The sequence below is a fragment of the Notothenia rossii genome (genome assembly GCF_949606895.1).
Source record: "Notothenia rossii genome assembly, chromosome: 2".
In the NCBI taxonomy this organism is placed as follows: domain Eukaryota; kingdom Metazoa; phylum Chordata; class Actinopteri; order Perciformes; family Nototheniidae; genus Notothenia; species Notothenia rossii.
In genome coordinates, this window is record NC_136904.1 from 25,440,517 (window position 1) to 25,458,618 (window position 18,102).

At 41.0% G+C, this 18,102-nt stretch overlaps 1 protein-coding gene across 1 annotated transcript in view; it reads right to left on the reverse strand.

Moving 5' to 3' along the window:
• Nucleotides 1–3,220: 3,220 nt before the first annotated feature.
• tnfaip8l3 (tumor necrosis factor, alpha-induced protein 8-like 3) overlaps nucleotides 3,221–18,102 on the reverse strand; it is a 20,686-nt gene continuing 5,804 nt past the window's right edge. The window contains exon 2 of the mRNA XM_079666699.1: nucleotides 3,221–4,610. Within this exon, the coding sequence (XP_079522825.1) occupies nucleotides 4,048–4,610 (563 nt within the window). The 3' untranslated portion in view covers nucleotides 3,221–4,047. The remainder of the gene's footprint in view (nucleotides 4,611–18,102) is intronic.

Genomic DNA, 18,102 nt, shown 5'->3' on the forward strand with positions numbered 1-18,102 from the left:
AAATGTTTTTGATAAAATTAGTTAGTTATGGTTCGCTCTGTGTAAACTGCAGTAAATTTATCAAAGAGAAAAAAAGTGAAGCATTGTCGTTAAACAAAAATTGTAAAATAATTGTAAAAAATAAATGGAATGGAATGTGACCTTGCAGTCAATTTACAACATGTCGCCAGAGCTAAGCTGTCTAACGACTAATGTACAACTTTTATCATGAAGCAACTACTACTCTTAAGGATTTTTTGACAAAAATGTAAGGAGGAGTAGGTCCTTAAAGTAAACAACCTGTAACTTCCAGCTGGAGGTCGATCTTGACTTTTGTACTACTAGTAAATAATGGCATAGATGTCTTCAAAACTTCCAGTTTCAAGGGGAAATCTACTAATAAATAAGAATTCCTTTAATTTCAGCCGGGTCCTTCAGATGTTGTCGTGCTCTGAGCCTAAACAAAAGAGAATCATTGTGACTGGTTGTGTGTGTACATTGATCTTGATCTGTTGACTTGGTATTTATTTGTCTGTTTCTGATGTTTTGGGAAGGTCTAAACAGTAAACAAGCTGTCTCGGGACAGATATGGAAGTACATGAAATCCCTTTTTATATCAGACCCAAGGGCAAACTGTTTGTATGACTTCAAAGACTGCAGCGGTGACTTTGTGGAGCAGGGAAGCTTTGATATTTCATCTACTTACCGTCTTTTTCAAACACTATGCAGAGGACTTTATTGGTTCAGTGATTTCCAAGACGTCCTGCGGTTATCTGGACAAACAATCCTTTGTATGGATACAACACTACATTTAAAAAAAAAAAAATCAGATTGCTATCTGTGGTCATCAGGTCTGTGTACATCGGTCTTATCTGAAATATGTTCCTTGTTGCATTTGAACAGCGGTTCAGAGAAAACAGCATTTTAAAAAATAAATAATTGCACCTCTGTTCCTTTTCAAAAGGGCACACGTCTCACAGCGGGTATCAAACATGTGACCTTGCCAGCAGTGTTATCAACACTGAGGCCTCTCTTTCACCAGCTGACAGATGAGGCTGCGGCCCCTTCCTCTGATCCTTTGGGGGGCAGCATTGGGAGATCATTGAGTAACAGGCTGTTTTCAGGCTGTGTGGTCTGTGGTCTGGCCTGCAAGTCTGAGAACCAGTTTGACTTGACAGGAACATAAATGATCTGTTAAAGGTCCCATGTCATGCTTTTCCGGTTATTACCAATCCCCTTGTGTGTTTTGAAGGTTTTTATGCATGTAAACAGTCTGCAAAGTCACAAACCCTCAAAGTACACCCTGTAGTAAAACTCTAACACAGAAAATATCTGTCTATGCTGCCCCAGAACACCTCGTTGGAGATTTCTCTTTTTCCATTGTTTTCTTCCTGGATACAGTGACGTGCCTATACCCAAATGGACCCATTGGTCCAAATGGACCAATTCGTGGAGCCATTACGTTACGTCCGCGGAGCGGCACACACTCAATCATTTCTCAGCTGCAGCTCGGCCGATTTCTCCTCCCTGAGACGGCGGGACGCGGCGAGGCTGTGAGTCTCCCAGCCAGGCTGCGGGTGTGGGTTCGGGCTGGTTTCGGGCTGAGTGTTGCTGTGTCTCGCTGTCTTGCAGATGGCCACTGGGCTCATAGGGAGGGGGGCAGGAGCTCCAACAAGCTGTGTAGGACAAGCTCTGTAGGACAGAGAGTGAATACACATACTATACAGAGATGCTATATGAGAAACCAATGTAATTTTGGAAATTTGCACAATATAAATCTATTCCAGTATACTTCAACAATAGAATTATGATCAGTAGAAATGGCCATGACATGGGACCCTTAAAGTATTTTTTCATCTTTATATTCCACAGACTTTACTCATAACAGGTAATTCTCCTGAGTACTACTCATCCTGAGGAACATAGTGTTAGAATTAGGGGTAATTTCCTCCTACTTGTCTTATGGGATGTTTTTAAATGGTCTTTTAGACTGTGTTACAAACTCGGGGCATATGAATATAAATATAAAGGTTTATTTATACCTGGCAGTTTGATTTCAGAGAAAACGTCATATTTGTTGCCAAATGTTCCAATGTGTTCAGAGCTTGACCCACACTATGGACAAAAATGAGCATATCTTGGTTCATGCTGCTTCTGTCTTTTTCTTTATTACTTACTATATAGGTGACTCACTACCCCAACATTAAAGCAATGCTAATGAGGTAAGTTCAAGTTTGAAAATGAAGTAAAGGGTGTGAACAAATTAGAGTTAAAGGACACATTAACGTTTAGTTAAATACTTACCAAGAAGAATATTGATATCTGTTTCTGAACCTATTGTATATATAAAACTATATAATGTGATTGGCTAATAACTAATACATTATTTACCTATGTGTTAATGTGTATTTGCTGAACCAAACCACAGTGTTCATTTCCCCTAAAGGATTACATTAACATCCAGGAGTGTGTGTGCTGTCTTCTTTTCCTGTTCTCCAATCAGAATGTAATCTACTTGTTTGCTGTTTGACAAAATGGAGAAAAGCAGGATACAAAAGAACAAAGGCCAATAGAGGTAAATACATCTTTCTTTTAATGGTCATAACATGTAGCCTACTACTATGACCTTACAGTTCACTTGATAGATGTTAGTCTAACGAAAGTGAGTGCAAATAAAGGCTAAATGGGTGGGTGGTCTTTCTGTGTTTCTCATCAAAAAGAGAGAGTCATACAACTAGACGTCTTCTCCATTGTCTGCCAAAAATAATTCAGCTGGAGTCACACCAAGCCACCAGTAATGTGTTTTCCTGCACTGGAGAGCAGAGTAGACCAGAGGGCATCAGATGAACCAGAAATGACAAATCAATGATATCCTACCCAAGACAAATGTAGCATTGGCAAATGTATGCCTGGCGTGTGTGTGTGCCAAATGGATGGGAAAGTGGTAGCTCAATGCACCATTTGTTGCTTATTTTCCAGGTCGGATCCACCCATGCAATTTCTGTCATGGGGTTTCCCCCTAAAACATAATCACCAGAAAGTATAGTTAACTTCATTTTAGTGATACTGATGCACTTTTCTGAGAACAACTTCAGCATGGTTTTCTTTCATATGTTTTCTAACAAATGATCCCAACGAAGAAAAGTATCATCATGACTGCCGACATGGAACAAACCTATTGGTCCAATTAAAATGTTCCCCAGTTCAGTGGAGGTATTGTTGTCAGAAGAACTGCAAAATATTGTTTACAAGAAATCTTTAATAAAAGACAAGTGTTACACCCTTGTAGAGAAAATTGACACAGTCACATTACACACACGTCAAACACAGTGTTCAAGCGAATCACACGCACGCACACACACACGCACGCACCCACACACACACACACACACACACACACACACACACACACACACACACACACACACACACACACACACACACACACACACACACACACACACCCACACACACACACACACACACACACACACACACACACACACACACACACACACACACACCCACCCACCCACCCACACACACACACACACACACACACACACACACACACACACACACACACACACACACACACACACACACACACACACACACACACACACCCACCCACACACACACACACACACACACACACACACACACACACACACACACACACACACACACACACACACACACACTGCAACTACTACTGATTATCTTCCTTATCCAACTATACCTAATGTATGTTTTTTGGCCATTGGTACAGTACACTTTTGCACATAAAGGGAATGCTCTAATGCATACAACATGACACAGGCTGTCCCAGTGTGTAGCAATGTTCCACTGAGAGGGAAGACAGTCAATAAAATTCCCTCATGGAACCAGAGCAGCAGGATGTTACAGCTCGCTTCATGGAAATGGATGAAGAAGAGACAGGAAGACGAGAGCAAAGAAGGGAAGAGGAAGTGTGCGGTCATGGGCAAAAGAAGGAGGCAGGAGACACCGGAAAGAGAAGGAGGCAGGAGAAGAAAGAGCGAGAGGTGAAAGATGTCGTGTGTGAGGTTAAAGCGTTCCTTCGTCGAGCAGTTTGTTGATGCCGTTGCAGATCTTCCTCAGGGAGAGTCTGTACTCCTCTCTGTCCCCGTACAGCTCGGCCAGGTACTCCCCGTTGGCAAAATGGTTGAAAACGTGATCGATGCGTGCATGTGAGCGAGCCGTCAGGTGCTGCTCCACCAGGGTGTGTAGCAGGTCCCTGCACTCCAACAAAAGCTCTGACAGAATATTCCTGTCAAAGGTGTACTCCACCTCGTAGAACGACACCGCCGTCATGGCCGCCTGGTTCATCTTCTTCTTGAAGCGATCCACTGTGTCCAGCTCGTCGGGGCTGAACTGGTGGTTGCGGTACAAGATGCCGATCTTCAGGGCGATTTTGATGACGTCCTTGATTATCTTGTGGGCCTCCTTCTTGCTCTTGGTGAACTCCCGGCTGGTCTTGTAGAGCTCGTCCAAGATCTCGCTGCTGGTGTCATCTGTCAGCATGTTGGCCACCACCATGGTCGCCATCTTGCTCAGGATCTTCTTCTGGGCCTGCAGGGCCAGGGAGCGAGAGTTGAAGCTCTCCGGTCCTGAGGGAAGAGAAAAGAGACAGGAGGGTTGGGATAAGTATTACAGGTCAGAAATCTTCACTCTAACATTACCTACTTAAAGGAACAAGGGAAAACAAATGAAATAATAATGATCCTGCTGAGGTAGCTTGACATTCAGAGATACTTAGAAGCAATATCAATAGACTGCTTTGGCCACTTGGGGGCAGAAGAACTAGCCGGAAACACAACAGGGACCTTATTACCTCAAGTTGACATGGAAAGTTTGTTCACAGACAGTTGCCTATACATAGATCATGCAAACATTAAACAACACTAGCTTAGTTTGAAATCTTGTCCTGTTACACCGAGGAACAACCTTTGGGTCTGAGAGCTAATAGTGAAGTGCCTTCATTCTCTCCTATACATCATGGGTCAACACAACTGCTAGCAAAAGTTAGTCAGATTGTATTGAAGTGTAAGAAACAAACTGTATATGTTGTCTATTGCAATCCAAAGTAGTTTTGGCTTTCCTGAAAGAACATTTGTAATTCTTGTTCTTTTCAATTGACATTAAGTGAAATGACCCACAATGTGCTTGGTTTTTTAATGATATTAAAAGGATAAACTCAGGTATTTCTTATAAATACAGCAGACTGAACATTAGAGGAAAAATAGAGCACAGTTCACCGGTATATATGTTATTATTACAGTATTTAACCACTGCCCTCAATTCTAAGTGTGTTTACATGTAGCAGCTGACTTCCATCTGGCAAACAGGCTTTTGTATCTGTGTTGACCCATTGTCATACAAATATGGGTTCTTCCTTTCTCCTGCTTTTACTGTGATTTCATTGACCTTACATAAAGAACACTGTGTACTGAAAAACCCTAATGTACTGATTTCTTTGTTATTCAGAGGACAAGTTTTTCCTGGCTTAGTTACTAAACAAGTCGTGCAGCAGTATTTAAAGTGATCTCAGTAAAAAGAAAGGCACAGCACTGGTGCAAACTGCTCTTGGGTGATGAGTTTTTTTGGCATGAACAAAGGCTCATCCTCCTTCTGTTGTAAATCCAAACACGAATGTTCAGAAACAGATTCTGACTTTTGTTATTTTAAAGATGATGAACTCCACGTTTTTAAAAGTTACAGAAATAACTTAATAGTGAACACAGTCTGAACAAGTGAGAGCTGAAGAGTAGATAAAACGTGGTACAGCGACATTCAACACAGGGCGGCGTCCTTCCTGGAGCTGCCTGTGGTTTGGGTGGCTGACTATGGGAGGAATGATTATCTGCTCTGGATAACAGCTGCACACCGATAAGCGCTTTCCTGTCTCGCTTCAGACAGTCAGTTTTATGCAGCATCCCACTGAAGTCGCAATATCATAGAGGGGAACATCAAAGACTACTTGTGTCATTATAGAACAATCCAGCAGCTTAGCATGTGTCTTTGTAAATGTGAGGAGTGGGAGGACGGAAGGGGATTTATTCAGGAGCCACCCAGCTAAAAATTACACAGCAGATAACTCCTTTTGCGATTAAAGTCCAGGAAAGAGGCCTCAGTTTTTCCTGCCGTTCCCTGGGCAAATAGTCAGCCTCTTCCCCCTCCACATCACATGTATAGAGACAGACAAGGCCAGTGGGCTCAGCAGATGAGCCCAAGTTCAAAGACAGCTGCTCAGTTGTCAGTATCATTTCGATAAAAACAGACAGCTATATGACCATGCAGAATTCACTCCATCACCATAGCATCATCTGCTTGTGTGTCTATAAAATAGAAGGTTTAAAGCTACACTACAATTGGGACAAATCCAATCCATGGCATTTCATGTGAATACACAGAAGTGACATTTCATGTTTCAGTCTGAAGCCAAATGACATTTCATGCACATATAATTAGCCCACTCTGACATTTTCAACTTATATTACAAAGTGCTTTGTCTACAGTCATTTCCCAATGCATAACATCTGATGTACTGCTAATTTGTGTAGCTTCATGAGTGGGATGATACCTGTATTTGGGGAAAAATTCAAATTGCTCTGTAAGAAGATGTCAAACAAGTTTTTTCAAAGCCTTCATTATATGTAAAGCAAACAAACTGAAAGGGAATAGACTCCTGTTTGTGCCATAGTTCTTGCTTTTCCTGATTTGTTTTACATTTTTTAATGTCCACTTTATGGGGCCATAATACAGTTAAATCATGAAACTGGCACATACATACTGTACGTAAAACGTTTTTTAAAAGTAACATATGAACTTAAAATGGTCAAATCTTTCACCTCGGAACAAAGTACATGTGATTTTCTGACGACCTGGCCTAGAAAGTCAGATATTCTCTGCTAGGAGAAAAATCTGTCCCTAAGCTTCTACATGCTTCACTTTCTTAACTAGCTAGTTGTCTGCCTTTTGAATCTTAGGCGAGTAGATAAAGTTGGGTCTGCTCTTCCCTTAAAGCTGCCTGATGGAAACAAGGTTGATGAGAGTTGTGAGACGGAACCAAAATGAATATGCAAAACTCTTTGGTGAATGAGTGAATGAATCAACAAACACATGCAACATTCATTACAGGACAGTTGATGAGTTCCTGTTGTTTATTATTTGTTGTGCAGGAGGATGTAATATACTGTGAGCACTAAGAATAGTCTTTAATAAATCTATATACATCCTCGACTGTGCAGCTAACATCAGACTTGGAGATCGTTAGGGATTAATTTAGTCTTACTTCTAGATATTTAACCTTTCTGCCTGTTGACATTTATCACCAACCCTGAGTCTGTTATCTCCCGTAAGGAATGTGCTAATGCAGTCGTATGGTGTGAATCTCAGTTTTATGACCGGTCTACTCTCGTTCAGAGCCTAAGAGTATCTCCAGATGTTTGCGATATCTCCAGTGTTCCCATGTTTACGCACCATCCCCCAATATGTGGATTAACTCTTTGTAAACTAGTTCAAAGGTCTATCGAGAGAGAGGCAGGTCAGATTTGACATGGCAACTCACCAGTGCAGTCAGAATCTCTGGCTGCTGTGACTTGTGATGTGAATTTCTCCGGCCGATACTTGTAATAAACTATCAGTGTTTGACATCAAAGCTCCAACTCTCCTCGTGTCTCTCTGAGTCCTGACTCTCCATTGCTGCAGAAGTTTCCCTTACAGAGATAATAACGTGTTGCTCATCCTCACAGCCTGCTCTTCAGGAACTGTTAAAAATACCAAATTTAAATAAAAAAGCCTTCAAAATGTACCGCAGGCACCATAACAGCAATATGGTAATTTCCATGATATTTGAATAGCAGCAGCAAAACATATAACTTTGGTTATCATTGGACGGATCTGTGGCTCTGATCAACAGGCTCTCTTTGTCACTGTTAGTTCCTGTTTCTCTGAAGCAGCTCTTTGTTCCAGCGAGCGTCTGATATTCAGAAAACCAACTGGATAGACTACTGAAACCCTGGCACTCTTAAAAAGGTGACAGCTTGCTCCATAAAGCCGGCCTTGTCAGACCCTTGGTCGAGCAGACTATTTGGATTCTGATCTGTCGTTTTCTATTAGACTTCCCTTCCATGCAATGAAATAACCAATATCCATCATGGTCAATTCAAACATCAGTTACATTTCATGGTAAACAGTGTTGCATGAAATGGAGTGATTGGATCTTTTTATTTTTTTACTGTGCAGCGCTAAAAGTAGACTAATTATAATCCTGCCACCCCCACCACACAGCCTGGAGCGTGTTTTGGACAACCAGCAGGTGGCTATCAACACACTTGCCTTGACCCCTGTCTCAAATCTGTTTGCACATTTCAGAGAGGGGAAGAATGTAAGCCAAAAATGAAGGAGTCTTGGGGAAAAAAACAGTTTGGAGAATGGACACAAGTCTGCTTGAGGTGTAAGTCAGAGTGCTGGGCAAGGAGGTGGCTGATTCAGAGTCTGGAAGGAGATTTGAGCAGATACAGTAAGTGAGCGTAGATAATTGAAAAAAGAATGCACAGGGTGACACTGAGAAGTCACATTCACATACAGCCTGTCACCCAGTGGCTGAGATGAGTGACAAGCATGAGCCGGAGTGTCAGAAGAGTTAAAGCTGTCAGCGTAGAGATGGTAAGAGAAACAGACTATCCTGCTCTCTCTACTGCTCTCTCACTTTCTCCCCTGCCAGCTCAATAGTTTCTCACTTGTTGGAAGTTTTCATAAAATGAAGTGAGAATTCTACATTGTGGGAATAAGTTCCTGAAAAACAAACCAGGAGCAGTGTTTTCCGCCGTCGTAGCAGCCTATCAAAGGGGTTGCGTGTTTTGGGAGTTGGTGAAGTTTACTTTTACCATCAGGATTAGTAAGGTGCTTGCTGCTCTCTGGCCGCGGTTGTTGACCAGACAGTCTCTCTTTGTCCCGACTGATGTTTTTAGAGCGCTGAGTCAACACTTTCTGCTGCGCTGCATCAGAACATACATACAGTGTGGAAAATGGAGACCTGCCAAACCTGCCCTGCTGAAGGTGGTACCCTGCAAAAAGTGTCCATCTGGCCAGATGTTTTTCCCCATATCAGTCAGAAACACTTATTATTTGCTTGAAAAAGCTAATGCCTGCTCAGAATGACCCGGCAGCTACAGTTAAATTCTGCCGTGATTAAACGCCATCATGTTCCATACCACATCAAGGATTATTTCTGAAACAGTATGGAGCTCAAATGCTTTTTCTCTTGCGGGTTTACCACAAGGTGAGTTCCTTTTTTACATAACACTCTCTCCAGTACAGGTTAGGTCTGAGTGTTAGCGATGCTTCCTAATGTAAACAAAGACCATATTACGTCCAAAACACGTCGGGCATTGTTTCTGATAGCAACGTTTCTGATAGTGCCGTGGGTCCACATTTCCGATATGATGTAATTTACGACGCAAATCTGGATAATCTGCGTTGTACCCCTGTTTTTAGAGTTTTGGGTACAGAGGAAAAGAGAGAGGGTTTTGTTTTCTGACACTTTGTGAGTCTCCTGACACACCGGGAGACACATATTTATGTATAAAAGACATCAAAAAGTGCATTTTGCATGATAGGTCCCCTTTAAGTAATTATTGAAACATTTCAACATTTTGAAAAATATGCTTGTTAGTGTTTTGGCATAGAGGTGTAGTGTATTCACACAGTCACAGAAAAATACTTTGGTGCTCCGTCATTATCATGTATGCAGTGCATTGAACCGTGACTGAGCTGCACTGACCTTTGTGGCCGCAGCCAGCCGCTGCTTTGACCTATGCTTATACTAAAAGGTCATTGTGTTGTCAGATTTCCAAAACTGTACAAACACAAACTGGCATCATATACAGACTGAAATGACATTCACTTTTGTGATATACACATGGCAACAAAGCTAGTTTTGTTGAAATAATTTAAAGAATCACATTGACCAACTCACAGTGCAAGAGGCTTTTTTTATACTCTGTGAATACACCTTTAGGTGAGAGGATTGATAGAAATGTTTTAGCAGTGGTGTTAAGTAAGTACATTTACTCAAGTACTTTACTTAAGTTCAATTTTGGGGTACTTTTCTTGAGTATTACAATTGTTTGCTACTTTGTACTCCACTACAATTCAAAGGTACATCGTGTACTTTTACTCCACTACATTTATTTAATACACTTGAGTTACTTTGCAGATTTGTATTAATAATGTGAAATATAATCAACACTTAAATCAGACTTTAGTTACACCTGGAGTAACATTCCCAATCTACCCTGCAGTATACAGAGTTATTCAATCTAGCTGCACCTTTACCAGCTTTTATAACACTTTAATGCATCAATAATCATAATCAAAACATACAGTATCATATACATTATTCTGAAATTGGCCAATCTGCATACTAAATACTTTTGGTACTTTAATTCTGATGCCAATATTTTGTTCCTTTTACTTGAGTAACATTTTTGAATGCAGGTACTTTACTTGTAACAGAATATTCCTATACTCTGATACTTCCACCTTTACTCAAGATCTGAGTACTTCTTCCACCTCTGCCCATTCAGTTAGTTAGTGGTAGTGATGACTATGTGGTATTAATATTAAAGTAAAATTACCCTAAAATAAAAGTTTAAATGAAACCCTCCAGCTGACTGTAATTGTCTTTTTTTCTTACAGTTTTTGAAAATTATTCTCCACCCTGAGCTGCAAGTCATTAACTTCGCCAGCTTCTAATAACATCATTTTTGTAAACCATTCAGAGCTGCTGCAGGGCTCAACATCCTGACAGTATCATGTATCACACACACACACACACACACACACACACACACACACACGCACACGCACGCGCACACGCACACACACACACACACACACACACACACACACACACACACACACACACACACACACACACACACACACACACACACACACACACACACACACACACACACACACACACACACACACGCTGAACGAGGAAACACAATGCTCGGTCAGTGCTCCTGGGGTTGCTAATGACAACATGCTCATGTTTAGTATTAGAAAAAACAGGCCAGACTCTCTGCCCAGGTGCATGGGATGTTTTATTTGTTTTTGCCAGATGCAAATGCATGTTCATCACACATGCTCAAATGAACTCACCTAACAGACACAGGTGTTCATTCAGAATCATCCTGTTAGGGTTGGATATTACATATTAGCACAGGATCAACATGTGACATTTGATAAGAACAGAGAAAAGGAAAACAAAACGCCTATTTACTATACCCTCGACTGCTTGGCACCTGACTCTCCTTCCTGTAAACATTATTAGTTCAAACAGCCAAACATTAAAGGTTGCTGACAGACAACCAGCTTCAGGGATGCAGGGAGGTAATGTTGAGTGACAAACAAAAAAAGCAACTGAACTCACTTGTTGCCATCATCCCAATTAACCGCTGTACACTAACTTTCCATGTGCAACCTATTATTTGAATGTGTTTATAACTGAATAGCCAATACAACCCTCTCTGAATCGTTCCAGGCTATTCTTTGCACTCTATAAATGCAGAAACAGCAATTATTTCCAGACATTTTCCTTTCCAGATATTTTATTTTATTAAGGAAAAACACTAAAGTTATAACCCCCTTTTGCCTCCTATGTAAAAACGTCTGCAGTAGTAGCATACATTTAATAAGAAAAACACCTATAGTCGTCCAACTTGTGTACAATGTGCTCATTCTGTGGCAAAATGTCCAGGAAAGCCCTCAGTAATAAAGTGTGTCATCCATCAGTACTGCCATTTCCCAGAGTAACACAGCTTAAACAATGAATCAATGGGAAGAAAATGTCTGGGGCAAGAGAAGTAAGAGATGTAAGCATGGGTGACAGCTTGACTTCTTCTCTTTTAGCCTTGGCCTTTTTCTTTGCTTTTGCTTCCAATGAAGAGTTGCTGCAGACTCTCTCTGGCTGCATTTACAAGACTTGAGGAACACAATGGAGCAGGTCATTCAGCAGCAGTGAAGAGGTTTTTAATAGCCTGCAGGGTCAGTGTCAGTCAAGGGGCAGTGGAGGGGAGAGAGGAGGAGAGAGGAGGAGAGGCATGGTGTGTGATGCCAGCTGGTACCAGAGCTCCACTAGCTGTGGTGTAGGCTTTGTGTTTGTTAGATCACTTCTACACACACACACACACACACACACACACACACACACACACACACACACACACACACACACACACACACACACACACACACACACACACACACACACACACACACACACACACACACACACACACACACACACACACACACACACACACACACACACACACACACACACACACACACACACACACACAGGCAGACTATTAGATAGAGTGTGTGGAGATCATCACGATTCATTGCGTTCAGACACAAGGAAAGAGCTGGAAAAGTATCCTGGCGCTGCAGCCATTGGAGACTCTTTTGTCTTTTCATGTGTCTCCTCCACTTACTGGTGTATTTTTGACTCCCACTGCTCTATTTGGAAGATGACTCAAACCACCATCCCACCCCTTGCTCACTCGCTGTCTGTTGTAATGCGTGTGCGTTTTTGTTTCTGAGAGTGACTTAATAAAAAAGATTGAGAAAGATTTAACTGAGGGAAAGAAAGTACGGTATAATTTAGAGGAGTGCATTGACTTGCATTATTCATGACATGGTAAATCTGACTCGGAGCCAGTTTCCAGAGGACACTCAGTGCTTAAAGAGGTCATTCACCGTGCAATTAACAGCTGCTCAGGATGTACAGAGGCATTCCCACCTTTAAGGTTAATAAATAACTCCATTGTAATGCCTTAATGACTCTCTTTTGTGTGAAGTACAGTTACAGAGTTTAAAGTTCAGTCCCTTTTTGTAGATGTGGATCATTAGAGTGTCTGGCTGTGAGAGGAATGCACGGCTAACTTGTGCTTTACTGGAAGAAAGTGTAATAGCAGGAAATACAGATTTATCCTCCGCACAAATCCCCAAGGCTTGTAAAAGGCAAACTGTGTGTAAAACATTATATGAATGAATGTGATTTTGGTGTGTTGATGTTTTTTGCCTATGTTCCATGTCTCTGCTTGAAGTTTTTATTTGTCCCTGAAGGGAAATGTGGACGAGATGAGACACAAGAGAAGCTGCATCACCATAAAAAACATATGATATAAACATAAAGATAAAGCTAATAAATACTTGTCAAGGGAGAATGTTAAAGTGCAAAAACAAGTAAGGAGGTTAGGGAACAGAAACAAATGATTGTTAATATATATCTGTTGATGAAGTGTTTCATTAATTTGCTGAATTAGAGTAAGATTACCGCCAAATATGCTGCATTGATTTCTCTTGGAAGCCTCACCACCAGAGCAGGAAATCAACACAACATTAAACTTGACTTGATTAACCAGTTAGGGGGATATTTTTGACCAAAATGATCTCATTGCATAATATATTACATATTGCATTTTTTAAATTATCATATTCCTTTTTAGCTGAGCTGAGTTTATCAAAGATATGTTGGAGGTTAGAAACACTTACATATTTTTTAGTTTGTCCACTATAAAAGCAATAAGAAGTTTGTGTTAAAATGTTAAAACCACTTTAGATTTGTATGATGTTTTGTATAATGCATTATTGGTCAGGTTTTATTCATAATATTTAGTTATACGCATGATAATTGTTGTTGATGCTGATGTTAAATGAATATACAGAAGACATTCAACAAAGCATGTTGCAATAGCTGCATTTGTGTCTTCACTGAACTATGATTTATGCTTTACTATAAATTAAGTTAAATAAATTACTATAATAATAATAATAATAATAATATTACTATAAATTACTTTATTAAACAGAACTGTTAAAAGGAAGGCTATATTAAGATAAAACACTTTAGGATGTGCTCTGTATTTGTCGGAATACATGGAAATGAGCAGCCAAACAAGGTTTGACTCATCATTACTGGCAAATGCATAATGGGCGCAAATTACATAAACAAACCGGTTAGGAGTCAATTAAATAAACTACATTTACGTGAGCTGCATTTATGTCTCTGTAATAGGGATGTGCATCTCCATCACTGAGGCCGATGCGATGCGCATCTCGATACGTTACCACGATACGATACATTAACGATACCTTTGAAACACCAGGCGATGCGATACGATACGATTCACCCCTGTTGCGATACAGTTCGATACGATTTGATTCAACATTATGCGATTCGGGGCGATACGATGCGATTCAACAGGATGCAAAAATAATGATACTTCAATATGGTACGACAGAGGATTTTTGTTTTATTCCTTATATGCAGCAAATCATACATTAACAAAAAAGTGCTTTACATATTTGGTACTGCACATCCCATCATGCCGTTTATTTTTTTACCTTTAAAAGCTCTCCAGAGTACAATTGTATAACACCTCACAGTTAAACAATGTAAGGATGCATTGCTCATGATTAACAATGTGCAAATAACAGCTACCATAGAGCAATGCCCATACAGCTGCCAGCCTGATGTGCTTAACACTCAGAGGCTAACTCACCATTGAGCAGAAAGCAGTGTTTTCTATCTGAACAATAAAGAAAACAAATAACCTTTCACAAACAGGTATTTCATAACTGCTTACAGTAAGGAAGACATTTAAATTATTATTGGCCGTCACAGGCTGCTGTAAGCTAAACACCTCTCTCTGACAGAACACCTCACTGAATGATTTAACTCATACGTCTCACTTTCAGGTTTCTCTTTTCAGCCGCAGACCCCACGTCGCCTCTTTATGTGCGTCGCTAAGTTCCTCGTACTACTTGTGTACTTTAAAGCGGCTCGGCATCGTTAACAATTTGCGAGTGATTTTTCAAGTTGACCGTCTGTAGTAATAGTGCCGCGCACATATACCATCAGGACGTTACTGATGGGGTGCGGCTGCGGAGTGATACTGTGTGTATGCAAGTCCGCATCTAGGACGGATCTATGTATCATGGCTGTAGACCTGTTAAGTAATAAAGATACCTCATACAAAGGTCTACGGATACCTTATTACTCTCCATGACCTGCGGTCAACTATATAGCATAAATGACTATTACACCGTCTTTCTTGAACAATCCGAAGTGTTGCCAAACGTTTGATTTGTAGGTATTTTTCGCTGCGCTGTGTTTCTCTTTCTCCTCAACTTCCGTGTGTGTTGATAACTGAGACTCTCGTTCTCCGTAGTGGCGAAGCAAATATCAAAGATCGTCTCTGCTGAACGTTGACAAGATAAGGGGATTTTATATGAATGAATCGGTTTTTTACCGATGCAAAGACGCTACGCAATCGATGCATCGCGAGTTCAACCCAAACTGTAGCCGATGTGCACTCTTTCAACCGGTGCACTCGCATCTTGAACGTTTATGCCGGTGCACCGATGCGAATCGGTGAATCTTAACATCTCTACTCTGTAATGAAGAGGTTTGATACACAGTAAGAGACAGTGTTCGAACCTACTAGTGTGTTTATCCTGGGACCGATCTAAGTGTCTCTATTGTGACTCACAGTCCAGGGAAAAGCACTTCAGAGCCTCTCTGAGTCAGGGATACAGATCGCTGCATGCCGAGTCTTTATTTAATGCTCCATCCCACATCTCTTTTGTTGCCTCTCTCTGTCTCTTACTCTTAATGGCCATGTCCCTGCAGAGCTGAACCAGAGAGGAGAGGCGAAATGAGGCAGTGGCAGGAGATGTCTGATTGATTTATGTGTCGCTGGCTTGATCGCCTGTCACAGGGATCGGGAGGGGGGAAAGGGTGAGAGAGAAGGATAAGCGTTTTGACCTCTAACTTAGGCTCTGGCCTTGGCTCTCTTCAAAGTCACTGCTTGTTATGAAGACCAAACAAGGGGCTGGCCCCCAGAGGAAGAGAAGTGGTATCCTCGACATCCTGTCAGGACTTCAGGGCCCTGTGAGATTCCCGCCCTTTGACCTCTCCTCTGCTGTAAAGCTAATGTCTTCACCAGCTATGGTTCACTGACCTCTTCATTATGTAGCCAGTGAAGAGCCAGGCCACAGTTAGCTGGTGAGCCGGGCATGGGAACTGGCTGCAGGCTGTGTCCCCTCTCTGCTTCCCCCCTCTGGGAGCTTCTCTGGGAAACCACTCTGCCACGATCATAGCTTTCAGGTGTTCGTTGGTTGAAGGAACATTTCTACATGAATAACTACATGTGTACTGTTTGTCCCTACAACACCAGGATGAAACTATAGCCAGGTTTATTATTTGCAGATCACAGAAACTTTCTTGGCCCATAGGAAGTGATGCTTATTAAATTTGTATTAGTGACAACAGCAGTTTGGAAAGACAATAAAGAGAGACCAGGCAGCTTATAGAGACAAAAGCGTTAATTGCAGTCAAACTTAACTACGGAAATGTAAGACAGCCAAAAACATAGTGTCTCATTAATGGGTTTGCTGGAAATTATGTAGATAACCACGTCAAAAAAAATGTGATTCATAGAACAGACTATTTATAGAAAGCTACGTCCAAATGTGTGGGAGTGTTTTTGTGTGAACCATAATGACAGACTATGAGACTGAGGCCTAATAAAAAACAGAGGATGTTGAAATATTGGTGCTTTCCATACTTTATCTGGACTATAACCCAGACAGAAAGTTCCCTCGTCTTTTTCCATCCGACATGAACAAACTAAGCTTTTTTGGAGAAAGGAAAATGGCGAAAAGAAGTGAGGGGGGGGGCAGAGCTGGCGATATGTACATTTTCATTTCACACCATTCAGTCAAACTAATAGAGCAAACAGAGAAAATGAGAGGAAGGAAGATATGTGTGCTTGGACATAAAATAAATATACAATCACAGCCTCTCTGAAAGAGCCTGCAGATCTGTCACTTCATTTAAAACAAGCGTGGAGGAGTGATAGAAAGAAGGATGGAGGAGGTGGGGGTGTTGAAGAAAGAGAGGTGAAATAATCTGTCCATAGCTACTGTCAAAGTCCCTTTACGTCAGGCACAGACCCACACAACATCAAAAACATCTCCTCACCCTCATTCCCTTTCACATCTTCTGCAGCTGTATGAAGAACCGGATTTAGCGTGAGCGTTTGTCTTACATTCATGAAGCTCGTGTCTCTTTTTAATGATCTATTCCTCTCTCTGTTTCATTTCTTACAAGATCTACACTGAGCTGAGAGTGAGTGGCAAGGAAGTAAGTGTTTTCCGGCCCTGGGTGAGCTGCTCCTCTCATAGACCTCAGCCAAGTCTCAGCATGCAGTGGCATCGTTTACAAAAGAGACACACACATGCACGCACACCCACACTTTCACACACACGCACAATCATCTGGGCCTTGCCAGTTTCCCCATAACTTTGGCCTCCCGGTTTGTTTACTAGCTCCCCCGCCATAACTGAGTTTAGTAAAAGTGAGGCACTGGTAAGCTTTAAATCACTGGAGACCCACTCTGTTATTGCCCAGTTAGGCCCCGCCCCCTGCCATAGCTACTATCACTACCCCCGGTGTCCATTACTCCATAGGTTTACTGATGACAAAGATATGTTTTCAGTTTGTAACTACAGGTCAAGATCACATTGACATTTAATATAACATTAGAAGTATTAAAATATTTCAATTAAGTAAAAGTAGCAATACGAATATAAAAGTATTGCAACATTATGTACTTAAAGCATCAACGGTAAAGTACTCATTCGGCAGATGAATGGCCCCTGTCAATATAATGCTAGTGTATTAAATACTATCTGATTATTGTTAACAATATAAGATTGCTATTAATGTTGTATATATGTTGTACTAATAGTAAATAGTGACTAAAGCTGTCAGCTGTGGAAAGCACAACATTTCTCTGTTTATTGGAGAGTAGAAATATATAGGCTAAAAACTCAACTAAAGCAGGCTACATCGAAACAGTATTAAAGTTAAGTACTTCAGTATATGTTACTTTCCACCACTGGTAATCACAGAAAAAAACAAAAAAATACAGCGTGAGTATTTCGAAAAGTTAGATGAATATATCTAGAAGCATTGTAAGCTTTTAAAAACCATTATATAATTGCTGTCGTTTA